Below are 11,032 nucleotides of genomic sequence, written 5' to 3' on the forward strand. Positions count from 1 at the left end.
TTTAGTTAAATGCCTGGATGGTTCCTTTGCAAGGGAACGGCCGACTTCCTTCCCCAACCTTCCCTAATCCGATGGGACAGATGACCTCTCTGTTGGTTCCCATTCCCCGAATCAGCTTTAGATTATGGCGCAATACTTTCTATGCTACGCACAGGCGCGTTATGATGGCATGGTGCTAGTAGCAGTGAACTGCTGTAAGTCCCGGCACACTCGCTCGCCTATGTATCTCTCAAGCTTGTTTCGCCACACTGTAACTAACTTTCTTTTCCTTTGTTTCAGGTAAGCCACCATGGGCGGTCAACGCGACACCAAACAATGTCAGCGTGCAGTTATCGGTATCTCTCCTATCCACTGTTTTCTCAACAACATCCATTCATGGTAAGCTGTCACCAGTTTGTAGGGATAATAGTGAGTACAAAGGCTCTGTTTGTATGGCGTTAGAGGTTACGGCTTGGGGACTGCGTGTTACACCACTACCCAAGCAGAAGTAGGCAGCCAACGCTCGTCCACGTCCAATTGTTCATGACTCTTGGGAATGAAGTCGATGTAATCAGGGGAAACATGTGTCAATGGCTTAAGCAATATTTTACTTTCTTTTTCCATATAGTCCATTCTTGTGGAAATCAAGAAAATAAGGGGATTGGGGATCTTCGTGTCGGAAAAAGCCACAGGTCACGCAATAAAATGATAAATGATTGTTCCATTTTTTTAGGACCCAGAATCTGTTGTGACCATACAGCAGGGCGAAGGCGACATAACCAGTACATAGTGGTTGTAGACAATAAAGAACAATGGCCGGCCGAAGTGGCCGTGCGGTTCTAGGCGGTACAGTCTGGAGCCGAGCGCCCGCTACGGTCGCAGGTTCGAATCCTGCCTCGGGCATGGATGTGTGTGTTGTCCTTAGGTTAGTTAGGTTTAATTAGTTCTAAGTTCTAGGCGACTGATGACCTCAGAAGTTAAGTCGCATAGTGCTCAGAGCCATTTGAACCAAAGAACACTGACTTGGATGACCACCAACATTATACCAGTCGTGTGATTCATGATTTTGCAAAAAGTTTGACAGTGATCTTGTTACTGTCGGTTAATTTGTAAACATACCACAATCAGTGAACAAAATAATGCGGACTGTAGGATGTAAGATCCGCAATTTATGCAAAACACCATTTTTCCCAGGCACTCAAACATGTTTCAGCACCGCTGTGCCATCATCAGTGGGTTTCCGTGTTATTTAATCTGTAATGCGAACATTTTTACTAAATGATTACAAAATTATGTGGATATTTAGTTCAAATAATAATTCGTTTCTTTTTGTTAATGCCTTTTCACTTGGTGTTTATAATTTTTCAGGACCACAAAATTATGTGGATACTTAGTTCAAACAATAATTCGTTTCTTTCTGTTAATACCTTTGCACTTGGTGTGCATGATTATTCAGGACCACTTGTATATTGTTTATTACAGGTAGGTTACCATCTGCAACCAAACGATGTTGATGAGAAATTTTGTTGGGAGTTAACCTATCATCTAAGCGTAATTTATTTTGTCACGATATTTCGGGACTAATCGTTTTTACTTACGTTTTCGTGTGAGAAACCCTTTTATTCTCAGCGTCATGGTGAGGTATCGTGAGGCACACGTAAATATAACACGTATTTTCACAAATAACGTCCTAAAAGCACTTTGACCTTTACCAAAACACAGTGTAATTGTGGTGAAAACACACACACACACACACACACACACACACACACACACACACACACGCACACGCACGCACGCACGCGCGCACACACACACACAGACACGCACGCAAAGATAAAATGTACACAAAATTCAAATTTGGCGCCGAACTCAATGGTGAACAAATGAACACTGACTGGGCTGGGACACACGACAATCACAATTACACTGCTAGTTGTCCATGCTTGTGGAAGTTGTTTTTCGGCGATGATTCAGTTGAAGAGTGAGGCAAGGACTTCTTCCATCTTGCAGGGAGCACACTGTCCTCATGTGGGAGCTATATAGATGCTTGTAAAACAATAAACTGGTAGCCAAGACCGCAGGAATTCTTTTTATTCCATGGTTACCGGTTTCGGCGAAACTAAAGTCGCCATCATCGGATCTTAGGACACATACAGGTAGCAACATAAAGTCAAATGTTTAAATGGTTCAAATGGCTCTGAGCACTGTGGGACTTAACATCTGAGGTCATGAGTCCCCTAGAATTTAGAACTACTTAAACCTAACTAACCTAAGGACATCACACACATCCATGCCCGAGGCAGGATTCGAACCTGCTACCGTAGCAGTCGCGCGGTTGCAGACTGAAGCGCCTAGAACCGCTCGGCCACCCTGGCTGGCCAACATCAAGGCAGGCAATGCTGATATTAATAGTTGCCTGTAACACGCAGGCCTTACAAAATTGTCGTAAGTAGCACATAGGCGTCCAAGAGAGATGACATTATAAATGTTAAGTGTCTCCATCACATACAAGCGCAAACTATGGTAGGTACTAGGAGTACCTAGCTTGCGCTTGTATGTGATGGAGGCACTTAACATTTATAATGTCATCTCTCTTGGACGCCTATGTGCTACTTACGACAATTTTGTAAGGCCTGCGTGTTACAGGCAACTATTAATATCACCATTATTTGCCCTGATGTTCTAACCTGTATGTGTCCTAAGATCCGATGATGGCGGCTTCAGTTCGCCGAAACCGGTAATCATGGAATAAAAAGAATTCCTGCGATCTTGGCTACCAGTTTATTGTTTTACAAGGAATTCTGAAGCAGGCTTTCCGAGCATTTCCCAGATTTCCGCCGGTAGGTCATCTGGGCCAGTTGCTTTTCCACTTTTCATCTTGATGATGGCAAGCTTTTCTTCCCCAGGTGTAATTGAGGCGACGGGTCCTAAGGTAGGATCAGGACTAGTAATTGGAGGATGTGTAAACTGTGTGTTGCTGATTTTATGAAAGTAGTCCGTCGAACGCTGGAGAATAGAGTGTTTATCTCTTAGCAGTTTGGCGTCGGCTTCCTTGATGTGCATCACGTGTCCATTGCCGTGCGTTGAACGGTGACGTGACTTAGCAAGACGGTAGATATTGTTTTCTCCCGATGGTGTGTCAAGCTGGTCATACAGAGAGTGGTAATACTGGTCTTTTGCTGCCGCTACTGCTCTTTTTGCTGCTGATTTCAGGTTGCGATATTTCTGGAGATCAGTGCCAAGTCGTGAGTTCCACCAAGTCTTGTACACCATCTTTTTCTCCTTGATTGCTCGCTTGACTTCGTCTGCCCACCATCAGGTTTGTTTATCAATGTCTTTTCTTCCAGTTATGGTTTTTCCCAGCGTTCTTGTCTCTGCTTGATGTATTTCTTCCAGAGCATCTTTCCACATATCTTCAACTGACTGATCGGTCTTCACGGAGAAGTTTACCGAGGCTGCCATCAACTCGTTTCGCCGGGTGTTCGTCGCCACCACTTACTTCGCTCAGGCCCAGTCTTAGGTTTAGGTTTGGGTTGTATAACACACTTACGAATATCTAGGACAAGGAATCGGTGTTGAGGGGCGATGCAGTCATACGGAATTACTTTGGTATCCGTTACCAGCTTCATGTCTTGTTGACGAACTAGCCAATAATCGATCTGAGTAGTATGACGTCCACTTGTGTAAGTATCAAGACGTGTTGGCCTCTTCTTAAAGTATGTCTTGGTCACAATGACATCATGAGCTCCTGCAAAATCAAGTATCCGACATCCATCATCGTTCCGCACACCGAGCCTATGTCCTCCACGGCATCGCATATATCCTTCTTTGTGAGACCCGACACGTCCGTTTGAGTCTCCTCCAGCAGTAATGGACTCAACCTGGGGAATTGCTCGAAGGAGGGCGTCCAGACTGTTCCAAAACTTGTCCTTCTTATCCTCAGTGCATCCAGTTTGAGGTGCATAGCAAGATACAGTGCGGGCAGTGATAGCTGTTGAATCATAGACGTAAGCCTTTCTGACGCCCTGTTGACATTGGTGACGTTGTTACGGAAGTCCTGGTCGACGACTGTTGCTACGCCGTTTCGTTCAAAAAATGGCTCAAATGGCTCTGAGCACTATGGGACTTAACATCTATGGTCATCAGTCCCCTAGAACTTAGAACTACTTAAACCTAACTAACCTAAGGACAGCACACAACACCCAGCCATCACGAGGCAGAGAAAATCCCTGACCCCGCTGGGAATCGAACCCGAGAACCCGGGCGTGGGAAGCGAGAACGCTACCGCACGACCACGAGATGCGGGCACGCCGTTTCGTGTACTGGTACCATGATAGATGAGTTTGTAGCCATCTCCGACTTCTTTTGCCTTTGAACCTTTCCATTTGGTCTCCTGGATGCAGGCAATGTTGACACGTATGTTTTTAAGCATTTCTGCTAGTTCACGATGTCGGCCGGTCAATGTACCAATATTGAGGATAGCAAACCTCATTAATTGTTTAGGTTGGACTAACTTCTTTAACCTACCCCGTCCAAGAGTAGATAACGCTCCCCCATTTCTCACGTCACTCTGGTGCAAGTGGCGACGTAGCTTGGGGGGGGGGGGGGGGCGGGGGGGCCTAGCATTATCCGAATTTAGAAGAGACGTAGCCATAGATGCGACAAAAGATTCCTCAAACAACGATTCCTTCGTCTGTCGCTGAGGGCATTTTGTAGCTACTGCCAGCATGCAATTAGGCCGCCCCTAACCTGGAGAACAGACGCCTTTTGCAACCGACCCTCTGGAGTACAAGCGCTACAGCTATTTCCCCTCTCATTTAATCCCCAGAAAGGAGGGTTACCTCATCTGCCAGCTTCGCCGTTCCGAAGTCCTTCTTCACCGCCGTCGCTACCATTAAGGTCTTCTAGCCGCGGGGGATTAGCCAAGCGGTCTAGGGCGCTGCAGTCATAGACTGTGCGGCTGGTCCCGGCGGAGGTTCGAGTCCTCCCTCGGGCGTGGGTGTGTGTGTTTGTCCTTAGGATACTTTAGGTTAAGTAGTGTGTACCCTTAGGGACTGATAACGTTAGCAGTTAAGTCCCATAAGATTTCACACACATTTGAACATTTCTTCACCCGTAACCCGGGGCATGGGTTCCGTATTATACCCCACGGGACTGGGTCCGTGCCTGAACTCAGACATCCTTGCACTCCGGCCTACTGAAGTGTAGGACGCCCACCCCGCGACGTGGACGCGCCAGACAGGAATTACCCCAGTGGAGGAATAGGGAAGGGGACGCTACCTCCCTGGAGCTTGGTTAATGATTGTGTAAGCAGCCACACATTACAATGTGTGGCTGAATTGCTATAAATTGATTGCATCATTGCATATTCTGCAAAATGGCGAAATATATTAGTCCATCCTCTCCTCTAGGCAAATTGTGTGACAGGGCGTAATCCTATTTAAAAATGATAGCCGATATTACCATAATTAATGGTCCAAAATGATTCCTGGAGTTTCATATCTTAACTAACGCAAGCAAAGTACTCGTCATTTTCTGTAAGCGTTCCATATCGCATTGCTATATGCAGTTTTAGTCGATTTTTCCACAAATGCCCACCCTAAGTACGAGACTGAGCAGTTACCTAGGTGCAGCAAATAAAATAGTGCTACGAGCAAATTGTCACTGCGTTATTAATAAATGATATTCCTGTGTGTTCGAAAATAATTGTGGTGTCATCGCCAGACACCACACTTGCTAGGTGGTAGCCTTTAAATCGGCCGCGGTCCGTTAGTATACGTCGGACCCGCGTGTCGCCACTATCAGTGATTGCAGACCGAGCGCCGCCACACGGCAGGTCTACAGAGACTTCCTAGCACTCGCCCCAGTTGTACAACCGACTTTGCTAGCGATGGTTCACTGACAAAATACGCTCTCATTTGCCGAGACGATAGTTAGCATAGCCTTCAGCTACGTCATTTGCTACGACCTAGCAAGGCGCCATTACCAGTTACTACTGATGCTGTAAAACATGTACCGTCAAGAGCGACGCTCATCATTAATGGATTAAAGTTAAGTATTCCACCAGCTACGTCCGTTTTTCTAAAGTCTAATTTCCTTGCCCTGTTCCAGACCCCACGCCAGCCTGCGTGAGCTAAAACGCGTGCCTTTCGGCTTCCTCTCATACCCGGTGTTGGCTCTCCTGCCAACACACAACAATAATGGCTTAACCACTCCACCTCTCATCGCTATTTACATTTTTTGACCGCCAAATACCCTCGTTTCCATTCTAAGATACACGTAAATAGACGATTTTATACGTTTAATAATTATCGCAGCGCGTTATCTTAATTACATCGATTTCCTGTGTTAAAGAAGTTTCTGCAATGCGTTGTGTTAACAATAGATACAGACGTGCGTGTATCTTCTGCAACCACACTGACGTAGTACCGCGTCCCCTATTGTTATTTGAAATTCGTTGCAATTTTGTCAGTTTTCTCTGAGTATTCCAAAGACTCACTTAAGTAGCTGACCGTACGGTCGGCACACAAACTACTGCTGCGTACCGAGTATGCGAGTAATTGGGATCGTGCGCGCCGGCTCTTGCAGCTGCTATTGTCTCGCGTATGGTATATGATTAACAACGTCCGCACCTGTGACCGCACGCTGCTGACAGGATCTAACCCACCTTGACCAATAGCAACAGCCACAACGGTCCACAGCACTGGCAATGCTACTGGGTAGAGAGAGAGCGCAAGAGAGGGAAATCCAATCCGCCTAATGGCCGGCACTCCTCAACCCGCGGAAAAGAAAACGCGCCTTGACCACCTGAAGGAGGGACCGAATTCTGCCTCCACCCCGCGGGACCCCTAAAAGAGACAGCGGCTGGCCGAAGGCGACAGCTACAGGGTGTTTCAAAAATGACCGGTATATTTGAAACGGCAATAAAAACTAAACGAGCAGCGATAGAAATACACCGTTTGTTGCAATATGCTTGGGACAACAGTACATTTTCAGGCAGACAAACTTTCGAAATTACAGTAGTTACAATTTTCAACAACAGATGGCGCTGCGGTCTGGGAAACTCTATAGTACGATATTTTCCCCATATCCACCATGCGTAGCAATAATATGGCGTAGTCTCTGAATGAAATTACCCAAAACCTTTGACAACGTGTCTGGCGGAATGGCTTCACATGCAGATGAGATGTACTGCTTCAGCTGTTCAATTGTTTCTGTATTCTGGCGGTACACCTGGTCTTTCAAGTGTCCCCACAGAAAGAAGTCACAGGGGTTCGTGTCTGGCGAATAGGGAGGCCAATCCACGCCGCCTCCTGTATGTTTCGGATAGCCCAAAGCAATCACACGATCATCGAAATATTCATTCAGGAAATTAAAGACGTCGGCCGTGCGATGTGGCCGGGCACCATCTTGCATAAACCACGAGGTGTTCGCAGTGTCGTCTAAGGCAGATTGTACCGCCACAAATTCACGAAGAATGTCCAGATAGCGTGATGCAGTAATCGTTTCGGATCTGAAAAATGGGACAATGATTCCTTTGGAAGAAATGGCGGCCCAGACCAGTACTTTTTGAGGATGCAGGGACGATGGGACTGCAACATGGGGCTTTTCGGTTCCCCATATGCGCCAGTTCTGTTTATTGACGAAGCCGTCCAGGTAAAAATAAGCTTCGTCAGTAAACCAAATGCTGCCCACATGCATATCGCCGTCATCAATCCTGTGCACTATATCGTTAGCGAATGTCTCTCGTGCAGCAATGGTAGCGGCGCTGAGGGGTTGCCGCGTTTGAATTTTGTATGGATAGAGGTGTAAACTCTGGCGCATGAGACGATACGTGGACGTTGACCGCAGCTGCAACACGGCGAACGGAAACCCGAGGCCGCTGTTGGATCACCTGCTGCACTAGCTGCGCGTTGCCCTCTGTGGTTGCCGTACGCGGTCGCCCTACCTTTCCAGCACGTTCATCCGTCACGTTCCCAGTCCGTTGAAATTTTTCAAACAGATCCTTTATTGTATCGCTTTTCGGTCCTTTGGTTACATTAAACCTCCGTTGAAAACTTCGTCTTGTTGCAACAACACTGTGTTCTAGGCGGTGGAATTCCAACACCAGAAAAATCCTCTGTTCTAAGGAATAAACCATGTTGTCTACAGCACACTTGCACGTTGTGAACAGCACACGCTTACAGCAGAAAGACGACGTACAGAATGGCGCACCCACAACTGCGTTGTCTTCTATATCTTTCACATCACTTGCAGCGCCATCTGTTGTTGAAAATTGTAGCTATTGTAATTTCGAAAGTTTGTCCGCCTGAAAATGTACTGTTGTCCCTAGCATATTGCAACAAACGGTGTATTTCTATCGCTGCTCGTTTAGTTTTTATTGCCGTTTCAAATACACCGGTCATTTTTGAAACACCCTGTACATCTACCACCAGCTCGGCGACCAATCCGGAATGCTTTAGCAACGGAAACATCATCATGAACTTTTCCAATTACAGGACACATTTCCTGTCGTCACACACCAATTGTCTTTAATACAGTGGTGTCCGTTGCCTTCTGCCTCCTCGTACCACTGACCATTGCAGACTTTCTGCCTTTCCCAGGCAGTTTTTCAGTCCCTAGGTTAAGAGAGTGCCCTCACCCCTTTCAGGTCTTACCCCCCATTCGACAATGCCGTTGGCAGAACCAAGTTGACTCCTTATGGCGGAAGTTTTCCGCCGCCATTGATGATGGTTTTTATTCAAAATCTCAGCAGTAACTGGTATCAGACCCAAAACATAGGACGTTCCGATTGTTAGTGAAAGACGCTTTCGCTACACCACGTTGTCCTCCGAGCAAGGAGGACATAAAAAGCGTACTGGCACGCGAAAAGAAGGCATTTCCGGCCAGAAGAAGTCTACTAGTACGAGTACTAAGCACTCACCTTAATGTGAGGAAGAAATTTCTGAGAATGTACGTCTGGAGCACAGCATTGTATGGTAGCGAATCATGGACTGTGGGGGAAAAAAGGAAAAGAAGAGAAGCGGATCGATTGAGAGCGGGTGCTGTAAGACGATAAGTAAAAAAATAAATAAACTATGCTGAGAATTAGGTGAACTGATAAAATAATAAATGAGGTTATTCGCAAAATAGGCGAAACCATTGTCAAGAAGGAGCGGCAGCATGGTAAGACATGTGTTAAGACATCGGGAAGTACTTTCCATGGTATTAGATCAGTAATTCGCAACCTTTCTTAGACCACTACCCCCGAATGCAATCAGATATTATCGAGTAAATCTCCCCCCCCCCTCCCCTTACACCACTCACACCCCTCAACTACTGCCCCCTCTACGCCTGCCATCATCAATCTTAACACCTAGCTAAGCTTTAGAATGAAAATGAATTTTCCTTGAAAATATTTACTTTTAAAAATGATGAAAGATAAATGCTATTTTGTGTGTGTGTGTGTGTTTGTGTGTGTGCTATAATGAATGATGAGGCAATTCCCGGTGAACAGCGAGCGCTACCTACAACTTACGAAAGCTAACGATCCTCGCCGGCCGGGGTGGCCGAGCGGTTCTAGGCGCTTCAGTCTGGAACCGCGCGACCGCTACGGTCGCAGGTTCCAATCCTGCCTCGGGCATGGATGTGTGTGATGTCCTTAGGTCAGTTAGGTTTAAGTAGTTCTACGTTCTAGGGGACTGATGACCTCAGCAGTTAAGTCCCATAGTGCTCAGAGCCATTTGAACCATTTTAACGATCCTCACTGGCGGTAGACACTTGTCACAAACCGTGCTTTCTCTGCGCTATCCCTCCCCCTAGCGGCATTTGCTTCAGCCGCACCAGGCATCCCCATTTAAAATTCACCTAGTTAAAATGTGTGCACTATAATTACTGTTTGTAAATAACTTTACTCCTGGACTCCTAACTTTTGAAATGGCAGCCACTGAAAGACTTCAGGCTGCTAACGTTTTGTGTCTGACCACTTTAATAACTTCAATAATAATAATAATAATAATAATAATTCTGTGTACAGCATTATAGTGTTGTGTTGCCAGTTAGTTCACATACCTGTTTCACAATAAGTAACGAAGCAATTTCTGGCCTATTGCAGGAACTATCTGCAACTTCCAGAAGACACTTTCATGAGATATTTAGCTTTTGTAACGTATGTCTTAACTTTTACTTTCATAGGTGTGCAATTCAAAGGACAAAGTATATGTTTAATCGATGGTCTATGCGAGTTGCCTGTGACCTCCACCGAATGATGTCATGCGTTAATGCTACTAAAAAGTAATTATAAAAAAAATGGTTCAAGTGGCTCTGAGCACTATGGGACTCAACATCTTAGGTCATAAGTCCCCTAGAACTTAGAACTACTTAAACCTAACTAACCTAAGGACATCACACACACCCATGCCCGAGGCAGGATTCGAACCTGCGACCGTAGCAGTCCCGCGGTTCCGGACTGCAGCGCCAGAACCGCTAGACCACCGCGGCAAGTAATTATCGATAACTTATATAATCAGTATTAATGTCTCACAAAATTGTGATAATAGTAACGATGTTTAAAAAGTAGATTAGTTTCATAGCTGAAACACAATTAGACCCTTTTGGTTTTTTACCTCTTAGAAAATCTCATTTTATCCCTCAATGGGTAGTTACCCCCAGGGAGGGAACCACTGTAGTAGACGGACCTGCAGAGGGTAAAAACGTAGGGAAAGACAGAGGTTGGTATCGCATCTCAAATGCTTCTATTTGCTTCTGTTCCGCTTTTCCCACACTTCTTGTTTCTCTGCTAAACGTACATTCTCAGAAATTTCTTCCTCAGATTGACACATATGCTTGATACTAGTAGAATTCCCTTGCCCAGGAATCCCTTTTTGCCAGTACTGATGTGCTTTTTATGTCCATCTTGCTCCGTCTATCATGGGTTATCTTGCTACCTAGGTAGCAGAATTCCTTAACTTCGTCTAGTTCGTGATCACCAATCCTGATATTAAGTTTCTCGTTTCTCATTTCCGCTACTTCTTGATACTTTCGTCTTTCTTAGATTTTTCTCAATCCACAT

General features: G+C 45.7%; 1 protein-coding gene across 1 annotated transcript; it reads right to left on the reverse strand.

Moving 5' to 3' along the window:
- Positions 1–2,763: 2,763 nt before the first annotated feature.
- On the reverse strand, positions 2,764–3,255 carry LOC126095382 (uncharacterized). The gene has a single exon (XM_049910186.1). It carries the CDS (start codon positions 3,253–3,255, stop codon positions 2,764–2,766), a length of 492 nt encoding a protein of 163 aa, XP_049766143.1.
- Positions 3,256–11,032: the final 7,777 nt, after the last annotated feature.

This window comes from Schistocerca cancellata, chromosome 8 (genome assembly GCF_023864275.1).
Source record: "Schistocerca cancellata isolate TAMUIC-IGC-003103 chromosome 8, iqSchCanc2.1, whole genome shotgun sequence".
Classification (NCBI taxonomy): Eukaryota; Metazoa; Arthropoda; class Insecta; order Orthoptera; family Acrididae; genus Schistocerca; species Schistocerca cancellata.

Excerpts from the sequence above, each read along its gene's own strand:
- LOC126095382 (XM_049910186.1), bottom strand. The coding sequence starts at position 3,255 with ATGGTGTACAAGACTTGGTGGAACTCACGACTTGGCACTGATCTCCAG.